Source organism: Eurypyga helias, unplaced genomic scaffold (assembly GCF_000690775.1).
Source record: "Eurypyga helias isolate BGI_N326 unplaced genomic scaffold, ASM69077v1 scaffold6638, whole genome shotgun sequence".
NCBI classification, from domain to species: Eukaryota; Metazoa; Chordata; class Aves; order Eurypygiformes; family Eurypygidae; genus Eurypyga; species Eurypyga helias.
In genome coordinates, this window is record NW_010266234.1 from 32,232 (window position 1) to 51,580 (window position 19,349).

Here is a 19,349-nt window from a genome sequence, read left to right on the forward strand (position 1 = left end):
ACCTCACTGAAACTCTGCCATCACCCACGCTTCTGAAAGAGTTTTCTGGGAATAGGTAACGCAGGTCTGATGTTGGTTTTGGATGCTGAACCTTAGCGGTGCAACCTGTGCTAGTTCCCCAAGTGGAGCTGTACCAAGGAAATGACCCTTTTTTGCTGGTGTGTGTCCAACGGGGCTTTGGCCAGCACAGCAAGAGCAACCAGAAGTGGGTCAAAAGAGAACCTACATCCCTCATTAACAGTTTTCTGGGAATAGGTAACGCAGGTCTGATGTTGGTTTTGGATGCTGAACCTTAGCGGTGCAACCTGTGCTAGTTCCCCAAGTGGAGCTGTACCAAGGAAATGACCCTTTTTTGCTGGTGTGTGTCCAACGGGGCTTTGGCCAGCACAGCAAGAGCAACCAGAAGTGGGTCAAAAGAGAACCTACATCCCTCATTAACGAGCACAGACTGGCAAACTACTAAAGATATAAAATCAAAGTTACCAACCAACATTCTCAAAACCTTAAACTTCAATTTCCTAATGAAACCTATGGAAGAAATTCAGAGGCTTCTGCTGGAAAGCCTTGGTAAGTTCAACATGTCCTCACAAGGGACTTCTTTATGCTCTAAAGGGCCTCAAAAGGTCTCAATTTGGTAACTCTTTCCAGGGACTTAAACAATTGACACATCTGGGACTAGTTTAGGAGAAAGGTTGTAATCACACCACTGGGCAAGCGAACAAATGCCAGACACTTGTAATTAAGTTCTTTGCAACAGCCTTTGTCTAAAAAGCAAAAGACGTAACCGAAAGCCAACCTTCCCCTGAACCCACTGCACAAAAGGATCACTTGGGTCTTAGCATCAGCTAGGTTTGGGGTAACGCGCTTCCAAGAGTCAAAGACTACATGAAGTACTTTTCCCTCCTGTACATCAACACATGAGGTCTACAGCAGGGTTGTCCCAAAAGCATGAGGATTTTTTCAAAGCTCACGCGAAAGGAGAGGGCTGTTGGACGGAAGATGCACTAGTGCTCCCGGTCACGGGCAAGAATCTGCACAGCTAGAACCTCCCCAGCTGACAAAAACAGGGCATGACATTTACAGGAGTGAGAAACAAGTGTTCCTCATGCCTCCAGCCACTCGACAAATGATCCATCATTGTTCCTGAAAGCAAGATATGTAGCCATTCAGCACTCCTGGAAGGTGATTATGGAGCAGCAACTGATATCTAGATAATCAAGGGGTCAGATACAGGCACAAGTTTGCACGCAGGTAAGTATTTACACACGTGCATGAGCATGACTTGTTAAGGGTTATGACCAGTTAATGGTAATGACCAGAGAGAACATGAGAACAATCCTATTGTTTTTCCTTGGGGTAGGAAAAAAAAATTGCAAAGAACAATTTTGAAGCATATCTATTTTCACCAGCATACTATTTTGACTGTGAAATCAGGTTGCCTTAGTTACCATGAGTGTTCAGGACTCAGAGTCAGAGAAAGGTTAGTAATCAATCTCCAAACCATTCAAACCTTCCTCTGAGATCAGGGTGTCAGTTTTAAAACCCAGTATGTCACTACTTGGCAGGGTTAGAAATGACAGCTTCAGACAGCACTGTTCCGCACAGCCTACACACGGGACTCTCCAGCAGGACAAGGCTTTCTTCCCTGTTTCAAAGAAAGTGCATTCTTTCAGAAACAATGTCATTACACTCCCTGCTCTTCCTTAGACCCCATTCACTAGGGGGAAAAAAAAAAAAATCTCAGCCACTCTTTTAAAATAATTTTCTGCGACATGAGAATTCAGGGATTTGGGATAGCAGAAGCAGCTTCCAGCTGGGACAAACTGGTGGGAGAAGTGGGCAAGCAATAAAGAAAAAAAAGCCAAAGGAGTACAGCTTGACCCCTGGTTGTTGCAGTTCCCATGACTGCAGGACCATAAACCCTCACTAGCCATCGAGAACTTGTACATGGGGCACGTATCTGAGTTTTCCCACTTACAAGGCAAAAGTACACCGCAGTGAAGTGACATCAGACCGAGACACTGCTGAGTGCAGAGCTCATCACTACCTTAAGTGCTCCCTGGCAAAACCAACCTGTGACACCAAGTCCCGTGAACGCTGCGTGTGCCCTGCGCTATGGGAAAAGGGACCCAAACACGGCCCTGTCGAATGGGCACTCGTCGTCCTGCCCGTCGCTCACCTCTCCAAAGCGGCTTCGCGTCCAAAGAGCCTGCTTGTACAGCCCCGAGGTGAGCCCAGCCGCTGTCAAGTTAAAGGTACACACAGATCAGAGCTGGCTGCTCCACGGGGAGGCCTTTTCTATGCTAAACCCCTGCCAGATCATAGGCAAACAACAACGACGGGGCACATCTAGCACCAAGGGAGCCATGCCAAGCCACAGAAGGGAAAAGTTAACCTTTGTGGTAGCACAGAGGTCATAACACTTTATTTCCTAAAGGTACATTTAAAGAAAATGTTTTAACTTGAAAATTCCCAAACTGGAGACATGACAGAATTTTGAGAAGATGGCCAAGGTCAGGAGACGCAACCAGAATTCAGGCTAATAGGATCCATCGCACAGAAAACTCCACACACGTATTACGTGGGTTTTGTGCATGATAAACATAAACCAAACCACCTGCAGGTATAACCTACAAGATTAACTCCACAGCATCTGCAGAAACCTTGTGTAATTTACAAAGCTTCACTTGAGTGGCTGTGGAACACAGCTTATTAATTCTGGGTATTTTCAAAGGGAGTTTTCCATAAATGTTTGGTATAATTATGTATCTTCAGAGATGACCATTTCTAAGCCTGTAAAGATTGATAGCGCTATCCAATTCCAATATTCCTTCTTTCATCATTCTGTTAGCATAGGCACGTTCTCTCTCACTGCCACAGAAGAAAAACCAGAAAACCACACGCTGTTGCAACGTTACACGGCTGGCGGCACTCCCGTCGGAGATGGCCAATATTCATCAGAAAATGCCGTATTTACTCCTGTAAGAGGCCCCGAAACAGAAGCAGCAGACTGCAAGCTCACCTACAGCAAGCAACAGGAGACTCCGCTTTCAGAGCCGACAGGTACACCGGCAGCACGTCAGCTCTGGGGAGCAGGATTCAGCGAGAACGCGAAGACGCAAGAGGAAACGCAGCCATCGGGTGAGCAAACACCAAGCTCTTTTTAAACAAATCTTTAAACAGAACCGGAACAAGTCACGCTTTCCACGCAAAGAAAAACAAAGGGACAACAGTGCATGCACCGTACCGGACAATGCGAATGGGAAGCACCTAAATCCACTGGCACGCAGGGATGGTGAAAGATGGCAAAGGGCTGCCCGTGTTCCCGAGGGGTGACTCTGCAGGCACCCCCAAGGCTCACTTTGCTGAGATCTGCGCACGGGGAAAGGTTGGTGCTCAAGCAGTCCAAGCCCAAGGCCCAGCCCTGGTGTGCTCTGCCCTGACAGCCGAGTTCCAGACGTTCCTGCCTGAAAGCTTCTCAGCTAAATAAACCTCACTTAGGCAACAGCAACAATCTGCCAAGCAAACGCGCTCTCTGACTTAAAAGCTCACTTCTAAAGGACAGCAAAAGCCACTGAAGACCAAAACCAACATTTGCTGGGTTTGTCTTCTGGTTTTGGGTGTGTTGTTTTTTATGTTTGCAGGTTGTTTGCAAAAATCTTGTTTCACAGCTTTTACTCCCAGGAACCAGATGTGACGAGAGCCCTAGCTGACTGACAGCCACCTACTTGTCCCCTATACACTTGTCCTATGGGTCTGGCAGGAGGCGGGACAGGAAGTGAATCCCATCATATGACCTCTCTTCTCCCTTCAAATAATGCATAAATTAAACAGCAGTTTTACTCTGCATTACCAGCGTGACTCAGACCAAAAAAACCAATTACAGAGACAAATGAGGCTGCATCTTCAGACTAACAGTCACACAAATGTTTTCTAAACGAGAATAAAACCCAATTACCTTATGAAGTAAATAAACGACGCTGAGGCCCAGAAAACACACACGCAGACACGCACACGGTTTTGGCATTAAAACTCTGCATAGATCAAAGATGCACTTCAGTTATCAGAGCCCCCGGCATACAGAAGTCCTGCAGAAATCTGGCCACGGGGCCAGGCGCTGGGGTACAGTACTCCTCCTCGGCACCCGCAGGGCACTCAGCGGCTGCTGCCCGTAGCCAAGCACAAGGCGTAAAGGAAGAGAGATCTGAAAGCGAAAAGGTCTGTGACACACTCACGCACACGTATATTAGAAACTATTCCAGCTAAGCCTCTAAAGGTTCTTACTTTAAGTCCATTTCCAAAATGCATTTTAAGTGCAAGTTGTGCTTTTTCATGTGCTTGTGATGCCACTATCACCAGCCATCAACTACCTTCCGGCGCTGCATGTGCTTCCACACAGGAACACGCCACTTTGCAGGCGGGTAACGTTTTCCAACTACTCTTAAGACCAGCACGGCCAAACTCGGGCTTACAGACCCTCAAGAGGCGAGTCATCTTTACCCATGAGCGTGGTCCTGGTGGCATCAACCGGACGACACGTGCGGCGGAGGGTTTCCGCAACAGGGCCCAGAACAAAGTGGTTTGCGGTGAGCGTCACCGCGCTCCCACGTCACCGCCGGGGATGCTGCGGAAGCACGGGGGGCGGGTTACACCTACACAGGCCCCTTTCACTTCAACACAATGGATCTCCAGGGCTGAACTTGGGTATCTAAAGGATGAAACGGAGAGCGAAAAGCACAACAGAGTCTCGGGTACTTGAACAGCACTGCAGGGGAAAAAACCCACCTTGCATTTTTAAACAATTTATTGCATAATGTCATGATATGTGACTAAATACATTTCAGGCTACAGTGCAGGCAAAAAAAAAAAAAATCTCTAAAACCGTAAGTACTGGCAATACTGCATTATGAAAAGGAAAAGAATGGCAGCACTTAGTTAGAATCAATACAAATTAACACATCTGAGATCTCTGTTTCGCCGTTCACGAAACGAATACTCTACGCCGCAAAATAGCTAAACCCTAAGTGACAGAAAATGCTGGGATTTCACATTTGCCTTCTTCCATCCAAAAGTCTCCAAGACACTTCATCGATGCACTGTTATTTGAATGCAAATTATTGCAAAAACCTGTAGTTCTTGGTTTGTAAAAGTCAAGAGATGTTAGGCTAAGTCCCGTCCCCCTTTTTTTTTTTTTTAGCAAACCAGGGGGGAGGAGGATAAACTCCTCCAGATTACTTCTGGGGCTCTGTCATTAATCCACAGGTGAAAAGACAACATATAGAAGAACTTCACATAAAACAGTTCCCTCATATATAATTTTTCTTTTTTTAAACATTAAGATAGTGCAACTTCTTAAAACACATTTATCACAACACAAATTAATTCCTTGCATTCATTTAAGTCCTCAACTTTATACCTTGGCACACAAAACAGGAATTTTGTTTCATATTAAAAAAAAAAAAGATCCACACCCTGGGAGGAAAAAACAAAGCAAACTGGCCAATTCTTCCCCCATTTATCTAGCAAAACCACCTTCCTCCTGCCACTCAGTGAGTATAAAACAGGCTGCACAAGCCTCATTACTGTGCTAAGTTAACTTTTAGAATTAAATAATTGAAATAGTTTATTAAAAAAAGAAATAATAATATATCCCACCCCTCTCCCCCAAAACACTGCTCGTAGACACACCGAATGGAAGTTTGCGTTTCTTTCGATCTGCTCTTGCACACAATTCCCCTGAAAGGAATCAGAAACAAGGAACTGGTTTGCACGTTTGGTTTTACTAAGTTGTACCAGGTGAAACGTAACAACATTGTGCACCGGAGCATGGTGGGGGGAGGTGGGGGGCGTCTTCCTCCACCACCCTGCTTGAACCTCTCCTCTTCAGTTCAAATGCACCTCGGCGGGTAACTTAGACCAGGTTTCCTGGTTTCCGGTCTTGGCCTTTGCTGGGGACTATTGTGCTCTCTGAATTGTTCTGCTGAAACTGAAGTCTGCTCCCCCTCTGCGAGGAAGGAGGCGCGTTGCTGTGCTGGTGATGGAAAAAGGAGGAGCCTGGGTAATGCCCCATGACCTCGCTGTACGTCGGGGGTGGTCCTTCCATCCTTCCGTTACTGCTGTAGTTGGTTGCACTTATGCCCGAATTGCTGCTCGGTGGGCAGGGGCCCCCGTTGTACATCGAGATGTCTATCAAGTCGCTATCAAAAATGGTTCGGTTGGGCGGTGCCCTGACGGATTCCCGGTTGAGCTCCATCTGCTGCTCTGGGTCCCGGAGCTGCAGGGTGCACGGGCCTTGGTACGGCGGCGGCTCTTCCCCGTCAGAGAGGGATATGGTCGGAGGAAGGTCAATCTCATGCTGCATGTAAGGGTAAGTGGGCTGGAAGCGACTGAAACGGTCCCGCTGCATAAAAGATGGGGTGGTAAACCTGTCCCTGGACCGTGGAGCGTACATGATCTGAAACGGGAAGAGACACACGTGACTCCATGTCTGAGCAAAGCACTGTGGGTGGGTGCTCCGTATTTACGAAGAACTGATAAAATCATGGAAAGGTTTGGGTTGGAAAGGAACTTAAAGCCCACCTAGTTCCAACCCCCCTGCCATGGGCAGGGACACCTTCCACTAGACCAGGTTGCTCAAAGCCTCATCCAGCCTGGCCTTGGACACTTCCAGGGATGGGGCAGCCACAGCTTCTCCGAAAATGGAAGATGCTTCTCTTTGGCACCCATCTCAGAGGTTAAACCCAGCAGACGCTGCGCACACGTGCTCCCACGCACATGCATGTGAAGAGGTAGGAGTTGCAGGAAGGATCTAACACAAGATACTGGAGAACAGATCAAGACCCACACAGCTCCTTCTGACATTAAACCATGCAGAGCCCAAGAGAAAACTATTCTGTTTCTGCACATACAAAACACTTTCAAGTCTTGACAGTTAACTACTTCTATGAAAGTGTCCTAATACTGAGTTTCAGCTGCAGTCTGAGCCTCCCCCTCCTACTCAGAGTTAACGTAATACCCTATATCACCAAAGAACTCAGATGGTCACTTCAGTACATTTTGCAAAGGCCCAGCATGTCTCACGCCTTCACCACTACCAGATGTATCAGGTGTCCTCCTCCCCCTCAGCTCTCAGCCAGAACTTGGCCTCTGAGGAGGACCTGTGAGGCTTCTGCACTGAGAGGCTGGGAAAAATGTCCCTGGCATACCAAGCCCTGGAGAAGGTCAGGCTTTACAAGAGGAAGAGTTTGAGACACTTCTTGCATCTAAGATCTAACCGAGCCGCTCTTCTCAGTTTTGGGTCCACGGAGGGTCCTTAGCCCTCGACCCTCAGAGATGCCACCAGGAAGTTTTGCTGTTTGTCCCAGGACATCTGGGCCACTCGGAGCAACACACGCACAGTTTACCACACACATCAGAGATCTGTGCTAGCTGGAAGATGGGAGATGCTGGTGACAGGCTACGTGCCGTAAATCCAGGAAAAAGCACAGGGAGAAAAGCAACTGGTCTCCCAGATTCCCCTGAATACTCAAACTACTGAGCTACTGCACGAGAGACACCCGCACCGCTTACCTGTGAATGCCTACCACGACACAGCTTCTCCCTGTATCCCAGCTCTCAGCTTACACCGAGAAAGCTTTATTTACTACACAGACATTTTTTTTTGAGAAGAGTCAAATATACATAATGAGAAAGAGGAAAGCACGTTGGTGAAGATAAAAAGAAATCTGTCTGTACCTCTGAAGCACCCTGGCGCGAAACCAAGCTTTCTGAAGGCCACAAGCACCCTTCCTGGAATGTAGAAAAACACAACAAAAGAGAAAAATTAATAGACCACATCACCGTTCTGCCTTCATACCATGACTCTGACGAGCAGTCAGCTTTTAAGGACTAGTTGTCTCTAGGTAGAGAAAGGAGACGAACAAGTAATGCCCTGCCCCCTGCTCTCCAAAACCAGAGCAAAGAGCAGCTCTGCACCCCAGCAAGCCAGGCTGGGTCTGTTTTGCAAGCGCCACGACACCACCCCGAACACCCAGCCTCACGGACGGGAGGGACTTCAGCACCTGTGCACCGAGTGGGCACCCATCACCTCCCAGGCCGCGATGAGGCCACACGAGCAAGGTCAGCAGGTTCGAGGATGCTGACCTGCCAGCCAGGATCACTATTACACGCCACAGCCAAAGCAGTTTGCAAGGAAACCTGGCGTCTGTAACCTCAGTGAAGTGCCAGTAGCTCTACACCCAGGTGTATTCTGCCAGTTGCCCAATTCCCACCATAGGCAGGAATTGCACGGCTGAGGATTCAGCTGCCGGTTCCCCTGCCCAACCACCTTCTCAGACCAAAGTATTTTCTCTCTCATGCCTTGAAAGGCCGTTCTGACACTGTACCAGCACTCAGGGCAGAATAAAAGGGTGAAGAACAACAGGTCAACAAGGGTAAAGAGCTTAAGGTGTATCATTATTTCTCTTCTCATCTGTTTAGAGCAGCAGTAACTACCGCAACAGATTTTTTTTCTTGGAAAATTTCAATGCTGGAAAGGACACATCACAACAACTATAAAGCACAGAATTTCAATCAGTGCAAAACAAGAAAATCAAAACGTTGTAAGGTCATGAGTATTTTCTTGGTGTTAAAGTTTTATGATTTTATAGACTTAAGAAATTTCAGGAACTGGAAGGAAAAATGCATACTGTCCCCAAAAGCATTTGAAAAGTACTTTCAAATCTTACTGTACTTATTTTTCTCACCACAGCATCTTTCAACATATTTCAGATGTAAAAATAGACCTAACTAGATGTTCTTCATGACACTCAGAGACAAAAAGCCGTCTGTGATGTTGTTGGGAGAGTCCACCGCAGAGGAAAGCTGCTCTAAGAGGAATCTCCCACAGGATTCAGCTGTTAAGGGAAATGCTTTGAATAACAAAACTGGTCCATCACTTTTCTGTAGATTTAGAAAGCTAAGACAGAGGAAGGCTGACAATTGCAATTATTTACAACTCCCCTTCGCAAGTATTCCCATTTGCAAAGGCCTGATATGAAAGACAAATCGTAGGTAGATTCACGTATTTCAGTGACTGTATCAGGTTTTGTAAACAGCAGAAACTGTAACTGTTATCATACATACTGTGTACGTATATACTTGTACCCATCTTCCACTTCCCCATCACCCGGATGCCCTCATTTTGAAATATCTGAGGGTGTTATTTGCACAATTACAGACAATCAGGTTATCAGCAGCTGACCCAGCAGGCTCCAAATGTCCTGCAATTGTTAAGTAAAACATGCAAGTCAAAGATCAAGTGCACAATTAACTGCCCAAGAACCCCAAACCATGGGCCTACAAGGAAGCTGGGGGGGACTTTTTACAAGGGCCTGTAGTGACAGGACAAGGGGGAACGGGTTTAAATTGAAAGTGGGGAGGTTTAGATTGGACATCAGGAAGAAATTCTTCCCAGAGAGGGTGGTGAGGCACTGGAACAGGTTGCCCAGAGAAGCTGTGGATGCCCCATCCCTGGAAGTGTTCAAGGCCAGGCTGGATGAGGCTTTGAGCAACCTGGTCTAGTGGAAGGTGTCCTTGTCCATGGCAGGGAGGTTGGAACTAGATGATCTATCTTTAAAGTCCCTCCAACCCAAACTGTTCTATGATTCTATATGGAGCCCAACAGCAGATTCCTGAGTGAGGGCTTGAAAAATACAATACTGTGTAGCTTTGTTTTGTACCAATGCCGCCATCTCTCCCTCCCTTAATGTGTTCAGGCTCGGAAGAGAGAAGAAAAGTCAAAACCAATGACCCAACCCAGAAAGGAATTCAATCTACCAACAGCCACTCGTGTTACTTAACTTCCCTTATGAAAAGGAGCTCCCCATGTGGAAGTGGAAACAACTCCCATCCTAGGCTCCATCCCCCCTAAGGCTGGAGAACAGGAAGAGCAGAGGGAGGTAGTGCAGTACCTGGAGAAAACCTTGAGCCGAGAGGGCGCAGGACCCATGTGCTGAGCCTAAGCAGGCAGACCTGGGGGCAGCAACGTCTACCAGAAACAACCTGCTAGAGGGGTGGAGTTGCCCACCACTTCTCCTGCAGATGCCTGAATCCCAATACAGTAAAAGACCCTGCCTGGAGGCACTGCAGCTGCTACAGAGTCCACAGAGCACAACCGAGGGGCTGCAATAGCCGGACCAAGGTGATGAGACCAAAGGAGCCCATGGCCCTCCCCACTCCGGGCTAAACCACTCGATGGAGACAGCTTGGGATGCAGCTGAACTCCAGGGCTGTGAGATCCTTAGGATGCAAGGATGTGTAACAATGTGGCCGCTGTGACAGTGTGTCCTACAGCCCACCTCTAACTAGCCCCTTCCCCAGGGTTTCCTCTGGAGAGTGCAGCAAGCTCAATAAATCACTTAGCAGCCGGCAACCCCCAGAAGATCTCTATCCCAGGAACCAGAGGAACTCCTCAAGCAGATGGTTGGGAGCATGTGCTCAGCATGCCCACGCTTGGAAAATACCAGGCTCACACACCACATGGAGACCAACCTCATCGTGCATACCTGGTCAGCCCAGTGCCACAGTACGGGATCCTCTCCTCACCCCCAGAATAAGCCCAGACTAACTGGCCCAATGTAGGAAAAGGCACTACGCTCTTTCTTAGCACGTGGACAAGCCTTAAAATGGACAGCAAGAGAGATAAGGAGAAAGGGAAGGAGCTGACAGGGAACTGGGTTTCCTGCTCTTGGCTCTAGAGGAATCCTTGAATCCTTCTAGGACATGAAGCTATCGTAGAGTGACCTGCAATGACAAATAAAATACACAGAGGGGCTTCCTAAACTTTAAGGGGAGAACAGTATGACAACATGGGAAGAAGAGTAGAGAAGAAGAAAAGAGAGACCAAGCGAGATGATGGAAAACACGCCAGTGCTTAATTATGAGTGGCTCTACGGGGTTTATATTTATAAATGCATGAGGGGTACAGTGGAACAGTAAAATCATTTATGCTTAGCATTATGCACTAGATACAGCCTACGTAAAAGGATAAGGGGTATTTCCTTAGGTACCTCTGAGCCAGGCACAGCAGCTCGCTAGTGAGCAGTGCGGCTCCTGCCTCAGGGCAGGCCTGGGAACTGCCAGCCCGGAGCAAAGGCAGACTCTGCTGGGGTCTGCGACTTAGATGTGCCCTTCTGCTAACATCCCAAGGCTAACAGAAAACATAGGCGATGAATAAAAATTTAACACACTCAAGCGCTTTGCTGAATCTCATCCTGAAATGCTAGCGGGGTTTTCTGCACGTTGCCTTCCCCAGATAAACCCCATCCCCTCCACAGAAGGTGGCATGTGTCTGGAACAAAAGAACTGCATCCAAACAGATGCCTGCTTTACCTTCCCAATTTTGGTCTTCTCAGCCATTCTGTCTTCCTGAAATCACTGCATCCACCTCAGGAGATTTATTATCTACCTTCCTCTAGTCTTCATAGCAGGGAAACCCTCCATCCCCTGGCACTGGATAGATACAACTTAACCTGAGGGTTGCTGCCCACCTAACCTGCTGTCCTTGGGGTGATGGCAAGGCATTGAAAGGAGAAATCTCAGTGTTGCAGAAGGAAAATATCCCCGTGACTTTTCTCCCCACAAGATGCAGATGTAAGAAATAACACGCTGGGACTGCCACACACAGTCTCTGGTGACTTACACCGAGGGGAAGTGTTGTTTGTTGCTCTCTTGTCTCTCCGCTTACGGACCTTCATTTGACAGCTAAAATGTTTCCCTGCACTCAGATCAGTGAAAATCAGGTAAGAATTGACAGCATTTGCATTTATATTCCCTCATATTGTTTCTGCTTTTACTGTTCAAGATACCAAAGTAGATCAGCCTGATGGCAAAAACCTGCTTTCACTTCTCCCCCAGCGATTTCTCACCCTGTGAGCAAGAGGAAACCAGGCCCAGGCGACACAGCCCGGCATGCTGGATAACCAAGCGCCAGGCCTGGCGCAGCCCCAGCACCGCAGCGCCCGGCAGCCTGCCGACAGGCACCCCCCTCTCGCCGAAGGCCCGGGGACTCGCACAATTAGCTCTCAGGTACCTGCGATCAAGGCTAAACCTGAGCTAGTGCAATTTACCCTTTTTTGTTGTTCTTGTTGTTTTTCTGGGGGCGGTGCATCATTTATCTGCTTCTTAGCGGGTCGCAACAGCTACCCTCTTCACCGTGCTCCTCCTTTGAGAGACTACAGGTCTTTGGGCACGAGCTTCAATACTTAAAAGCAACGAGGAGAGAAAGCTTACGCATTCATTCCCCACACTGTATTCATTTTTAACACTGTTAGGTTTCAGGATGAAAGAGGAGGGGTCTCCGTGGTAAAACCTAGCTCCTATAAATAACACCAAAGGAATGAAAATCTTAGGGATCCACCTGTGTCTTTTGCTGACCTTTGCCATTCCTGGGTTTTGTGACAGTTTACAGAAATTAATTTTGCAACTGGGTTTTGAAATGACAGCGTCATTTAATAAATCCAGCTAAGTGATTACTTAATTATCTTATGGTGATGATAACTCAGTATATACAGCTTAGGAGACTGGATAAGCCTAAGATAGTTTGCCTAATTTGTATTTTACAAAGGTTTACAGGCTCTAGAATTAAACAGTTCAGGAACATGACTTTGAGGCCATTTGCAAATGCTGTGCTTCCTGGAGCACACAGTGTCATCCAATGACCCTGGCCAAGCATTAGCACACTGAGACTACAGGAAAAAAAACAAACCACACAAAACTTAGCAGACAAATTTTTAACTGAGGATAAACTACAAGTAAAAATTTACACTAAGAAAAACTGTTGAACTGTAATGAAGCAAAAGCATCCCTGTGCTGATTTTTGTGCCTCCCCAAAGAACCACTATGTGTGATGGAGCCCTGCTTTCCTGGAAATGGCTGAACACCTGCCTGCCCATGGGAAGGGGTGAATGAATTCCTTCCTTTGCTTTGCCTGCACACAGCTTTTGCTTTACCTATTAAACTGTTTTTCTCTCAACCCATGAGTTTTCTCACTTTTACTCTTCTGCTTATTACTTGTTAGTCATAAACACTAACAAGTCTTACAAGGAGCGGCTGAGGGAGCTGGGGGTGTTTAGCCTGAGGAAAAGGAAGCTGAGGGGAGACCTGGTCACTCTTGACAGCTCCCTGAAAGGAGGTTGTAGGGAGGTGGGTGCTGGTCTATTCTCCCTTGTAACTGGTGACAGGACAAGAGGAAATGGACTCAAGTTGTGTCAGGGGAGGTTTAGATTAGATATTAGGAAAAACCTTTCCACTGAGAGAGCGGTCAGGCATTGGGACAGGCTGCCCAGGGAGGTGGTGGAGTCACCATCCCTGGAGGTGTTCAAGGAACATGTAGATGTGGCACTTGAGGACACGGTCTAGTGGGTATGGTGGTGTTGGGTTAGTGGGTGGATAATCTCATAGGTCTTTTTCAACCTTAGCGATTCTGCAATTCTCCCCCCTATCCTACCTTGGTGAGAGCGGTCAGGCATTGGGACAGGCTGCCCAGGGAGGTGGTGGAGTCACCATCCCTGGAGGTGTTCAAGGAACATGTAGATGTGGCACTTGAGGACACGGTCTAGTGGGTATGGTGGTGTTGGGTTAGTGGGTGGATAATCTCATAGGTCTTTTTCAACCTTAGCGATTCTGCAATTCTCCCCCCTATCCTACCTTGGTGGGGGGAGTGCGGGTGGATAATCTCATAGGTCTTTTCCAACCTTAGCGATTCTGCGATTCTCCCCCCTATCCTACCTTGGTGGGGGGAGTGAGCAAGCAGCTGTGTGGTGCTTGGTCACCAGCTGGGGTTAAACCACAACAGTCCAAACTCCGCTTTTCTACTGACTCTTAAGGAAAGTTTTAGTTTTTCTACACTTTCAGTTTCTGAGAGTTACAATTTCAGGCTGAGTTCTATTTCCTGAGAAACAACCATCAGCTTTCCCACTTTCTGAAGTGCATTACAGGTATTAATAAGGTCCCTCTATTCCTCTCGATTAAACTAAGTTTGGGGTTTTTTTTCCTAATATACATGCACACCCCACACCAAAACCTACACCCCTCTCTCGCAAATGAAGCGTTCCAGACAGCAGTGTAGTTTCTGGGTTTGGCCCTAGGTGGCAGCCACACTACATACACCACCTTAAAGCCGCGGCTTGCTCAAAGCGCCCCGGGAAGGCACCCGGCTCGTTCCTCCCCGAGTGTTCCTGGGTGATTCACACCGCCGCAGCTCTTCAGGCCCCAGCATCTTCCCTGCCCAACACAAGCAAAGCGATGGCGTTGTCCCCAGCAGAATGACAAGTACTCCAGCAGGACTGCCCTTTCCTTGAAAAGCCCTGTTTCCCAAGGGCAGGAAAGGTTACCACATCTGGCAGAGCAGCGCACGGTACAAAAGAAGTACCAGACCTCTCACATGTAGTCTGCCTCCCTCCCCTTAGAGATTGTTTCTGTTACTTAAAGCTCTGTTCTGTTACTTAATGCCTTAAAGCCTTTATTACCCCAACTTCACAGCACTTTACCACTTCAAGTAATCTTCATTTCAGCCAAATGAAGGGAGTAAGTACCATTACCCTTCCTCTTTGGAGATGAAGGAAGTTGCCCAAGGTGACACACTAAGCCAGGAGCCATCCCGAAGCTGGCGCTCCCAGCTCCTAGTCCTACTGGCAGATTTCCTAGACAATCCTGCCCCCGTTAAAAGACACCCCGACTTTATTGTGGTAGACTTCAAAGAGCAGCAGCCAGCGCACACCGTCCCTCCTGGCTGCACAGCCCGAGGAGAGGCAAGCCCGCATCCCTCGCGCAGGAGGGCACAGCGCACGTCCAACTCCCGCCAACCGACGGCTGGTGCAAAGGAAAAGGTTTGGCAAAGCAGGGTGCTCTACAGCACTCCCCGCTGTCGTCTGGGTTCTTGTTCCCGCTGGGCTTTCCTTTCTTCCGCACACATCAGTAAGAAAGTGAGAAGCAGGGGGTCAGGGATGCCAGCAGGCAATAGGAGGAATAACGCTAACACTGGCAAGGAATAATTCAAAAGGCCAAGAGGCAAGATTAACATTTGAAATCACTGACAAAGCCCTGGAGTTGTCAATATTATTATTTTCTGCCACCCTCCTGATGTTCCCCTTTTTTTCCCTGAAATAGAGGTTCCAGGAAAGAGGGCAGTGTTTTTACAGCTGTGCTCCTGCAGCCTGGCATTTGGGACAGGCGTTATCAATGCAGATCCCAACACAAGCTGACTCGCCCCAGCACGATGCCGCCCTCGGCGCTGGGAGGCAGGGATGCGGGGGCTGGTCAGGGTGAGCGTCTTACATGATGGATGCAAGCATTTTGCTGCCAGGAGTGGACCCAGGGCAGTCAAAGCGTTCCTTACTCCTTCAACATCCATTTTATAAGAGAAAAATACACAGAGACAGAAGCCACCAGGATGTGGAGGAGGAATCAATTTAGGAACATCAGAGGCTCATTAAGCACCTCCCTGTAAGTCACTTAGTTAATCTCTTTTCCCTCAACATCCCTCTGGAAATCACCGATGATGACACTAAGAGTTGATGATTGGAAAGCAAGATTTATCTTGGTTTTGACCCAGCAGACAGGAGAGCGCTGCAGCAGCTGCTTGCTCGTGGCTACCTGCACTCCAGCAGGACACTGACTGGCGACACTGCCCTCCCAGTACAACTGCAGTCCTTCCAGGGCACAACCAGCAACACCACAACATGCACCTCCCCGGGTCGTCAGATATGCATACCCTGTGCACGGAGGTGCCTTTCCAAGGCTGCCACACGGCTCTGTCCTGAAATGCCCCAGCGTTAGCAGTAGCATCAGTCACTCCCACGGGAGAGGTAGGGTCATCCTAGTGAAGCAGCCCTGGGCATGCCCCTGGTACACTCGACACCCTATAGCCTTCATATCCCGCTCTGATGCCCTACAACTTTGGCTTGCTGCCAGCTGCAAAGCCAAACACTGTTGATGGATGGGCAGCGGGGGAAAGAAAGCATTCAGTATTTTATCCATCGTGATACCGACACCACTCTGTACTGTGCACGCTCACTTCACGTTGTCACTCGGCATTGTTCCACCTCTCGCAGTTATGACCCCAAAACTCGTTATTTCTGCTAATATTAAAACAGGCTTTGAATGTTTTAATATCCACACTAGGAGAGGGCAGGACAGGCAGCATCCTCAGTCAGCACTGCTGCAGAAGCATACAGTACTCCTGGGCACCCAAAGGTTCTCCTGCCCCTGCTGGGACCCGTTTAAGGTCTCAGCACACCAGCCAAGGTAATAAAACAAAGACCAGGGGAAAGATTGGAAGATGAGACTCTAGAGGGAACTGGAAAAAAAAAACCACAAAAACAAAGAAAAGAAAGATGAACTGGTGTTCACACAGAAAAGCATGTTTACAGAACAGGAGCATTTAAGTGGGTTTCAGCATGTACTTGTCAAGGAGCAACTTTTTTCTGGGATTGGTCCCTTTTCTGCCCTTCAGGTGTTACTAACACTCATGATTCCAGTGATAATTCATTTTTTAAACAAATACTCCTATTTCTGAACTTGAAAGACAATGAAAATTTCAACTTCCAGGCACTTTTTTTTTTTTTAAACACATATGAAAGAAGTTCAGCCAGCCAAAGAAGAAACCCACAGATACCTTCTATTTAATTATTTTGGAGGCCTGACCCATGAGTTTTACAGGTATAGGGTTGGCAATAAAGGCAGTGGATAGTTTCTCTGTTCATTTCCATTACACTTTCTAGCAGAAAGAGAATAAGATATCATCTATCCAATAGTTGTTCTTTACAGGACCAGAAATCTGTGCAATTCAGCCACAGCTCAGCTACTGGAAGGTATGATTATATTTAGAAATAGGACAGGCTTGAAGAAAAGGAAAATTAGAGGTAACGAAAGGATAGGAAAGGCATGATTCTGCATCTTGATATACTTATGCTACCTCACTTAAATGAATTACTTTGTAGTTCACTGTGGGAACTAGCCAACAGTCAATTCATTTGTTTCACCGTTTTCTTCTAAGAAATACAGCTGAACTTCCTCTATTTCCACTCAGTTTTTCTCCACCAACAGAAGGCCTGAGTCAGAATAATATTTTCTTCAGACATTAGTAGTTAATAAGCATTTAAATCTGTTTTCAGAGATTGTATACCATTAAAAAAAAAGAGACAAATCCCTTGTACGAGAATCCACTTATCCGTAGCATTTACACACAGGACGAGGCCTGCTGGGTTAAAAAAAGAAATATTTTAAGAGTGTATGATCTGAACCTGCATCTCGCTGCTCACACTATTTACTCTGTGCAACTCCCTCCACCGTGGACAATGAGAACAGCCCAGCTGTTTCCAGTTTCACATCACAGAGCAAACACTTCCGTTTCCTCCTGCACTGCACACTGCTTTTAAGGTCCGCACTGCAAGCAGCATACAACCAGTTTCTATGAGAATTTCCTTCCAACACCTGAGAGAGGAAAATTCAAACGTATTTAACATCTGACCTCAGAGACCTTCAAAGTGCCATTCACCATAAGTACAGCCTTTTTTTAAGAACAGCTTATCAGAAATCCAGATGAGTAATAGTGATCACAAACCTATACCAGAGTTTTCAGAAGAACTGGTAACCAGTTCTTGCCAAGCAATCATCAATAGCCAAGTGAGCACTTAATGGGAATGATTATCATTACTTTTAAGGGTGTCAAACTGAAACTGAGTCAGTGTTTTAAAGGTGATTTAAAGAGCAGTTCTCAATACTGAAGTGGCTCCCAAGTCCCCACTGCCAAAACGCACATTCTCCTTCTCAAAGTGGTGATGTTACCTCCCTAGTGTCCAAGAGAAAAGGCACCACTTGCTCTGATAACAAGCAACACTAACGAACCATACAAAGGAAATAATGGGTTACTTTGTGCATCTGACAGCTGACTGCAGTTTTAAGATTTCTCAAGTTATTTCACTTCAGGTACATGTAGCAATTACAGCCAGCATTTTTTTCCAGACAGAAGCATGGCTCTTCAATTATGGCAGCCATTTCAAAGCAACACTCAAATTAATCTAGCCAATTTTTCCAGCCCTGAAGTCCACAAGGTTAAGGTTTGACAAATTCCAGTAGAGCTAAACATTCCTGTGCTACCAAAGTGGTAGGGAATGGGGCAACAGCTCCACTCCTCTCCTCGCCATGCAGCCGCCAAGGTAAAACCTATTCACCCCAGAAAAAGGGTGCAGGTGATGTGCTAAGCAAGAGCTTTGGGAACCCTGTATTTGTCAGGTCTGACAGCTAGATTTCAGGAGGGAGCTGCCAATTGCCAGGGTGCAGTGCCACAGCAGATCCAGCCCCGGCTGCAGCACCCCTGCCTCCTCCCCTACCCAGGTACTCTGTTCACTGATCTGGCTGAAATTTAACTGTGGAGAAAAAAAAAGCGCAATTACTGTTCAGCCAGACCAGCACCCCCGATGCCTCTCACCACAACCCTGGCAGCTCCTTAATATGCACGAGAAAGGAAGAAACATAGGACTGGGATGGAAAGAAAGGCAAGACTGGACCTATGACAGGTGTAAACCAGGGACGCACCTTCGAGTTACAGCCAGACAATTTTTTTGACAGCAGAATGAAATGAAGCTGTGAACTCAGTGCTGTTGCCAGGAATTCGATGCATCAAAAGGCTGCCCTCACAAACAGCCCCTCGGCCATCGCAGCCAGCAAAAAGGCCGAGGGCACTGCTCTGAGGACATAAAAGGCACACCAGAAAACGGACCTCCCTGCAACATCACAGGATATGGCGGGGGGGTGGGGAAACACACCAGTGGGAGTGGGGTGTATCCCAGTATCAGGGACACCCTGTGGTCAGCCCTCACAAGGAAGCAGTGCATCCCACCCAGCAAAATCCTGGATCAAGGCAAGTCAGGTGCCCGTTTACTGCTGGGTTGACAAAAGACAGTCTTAAGTCAGGACTGAGATTCGGTCTTAAGCCTGTGGCTCTGTAATAACACACCTTAACTGCTCCAGACCCTTGAAGGGATCATTTGACTAATATTTTCTTGCTGTTTGAGTGAAACAAACATTACATTTCCCTGGGTCAGTGTTTTGGATCCAGCAGTTACCACAGCTTCACAAAACAGGAATAGTGATAGAACTCCAGGATATTAATAAATATATGGAAAGTCACAACAACACATATTTCAAGTCTTTGTACCCCATCCATTCCCTCTCCACTCCCCTTCAAATTACAACAGCAGCCAACAGGATGCCGAAATCAATGTCTAAACGCAAAGTGAGACCAGGCTACATTCAACACAGCAGGGTCTAATAATAAACCAAATGCAGATGATCTTAAATTTATCTTT

At 47.3% G+C, this 19,349-nt stretch overlaps 1 protein-coding gene across 3 annotated transcripts in view; it reads right to left on the minus strand.

Moving 5' to 3' along the window:
- Nucleotides 1–5,761: 5,761 nt before the first annotated feature.
- Nucleotides 5,762–19,349, minus strand: part of LDLRAD4 (low density lipoprotein receptor class A domain containing 4) — a 13,970-nt gene continuing 382 nt past the window's right edge. Inside the window, exons 2-3 of one of the 3 annotated variants that reach the window (XM_010156995.1) lie at nt 7,735–7,788; nt 5,762–6,454 (exon numbers count right to left, since the gene is read on the minus strand). In XM_010156995.1, coding sequence (XP_010155297.1) covers nt 5,912–6,454; nt 7,735–7,788 — 597 coding nt within the window. In that variant the 3' untranslated portion in view covers nt 5,762–5,911. Of the gene's footprint in view, nt 6,455–7,702; nt 7,789–19,349 lie in introns of all 3 variants that reach the window. The other 2 variants (XM_010156996.1, XM_010156997.1) reach the window with 2 other exon arrangements.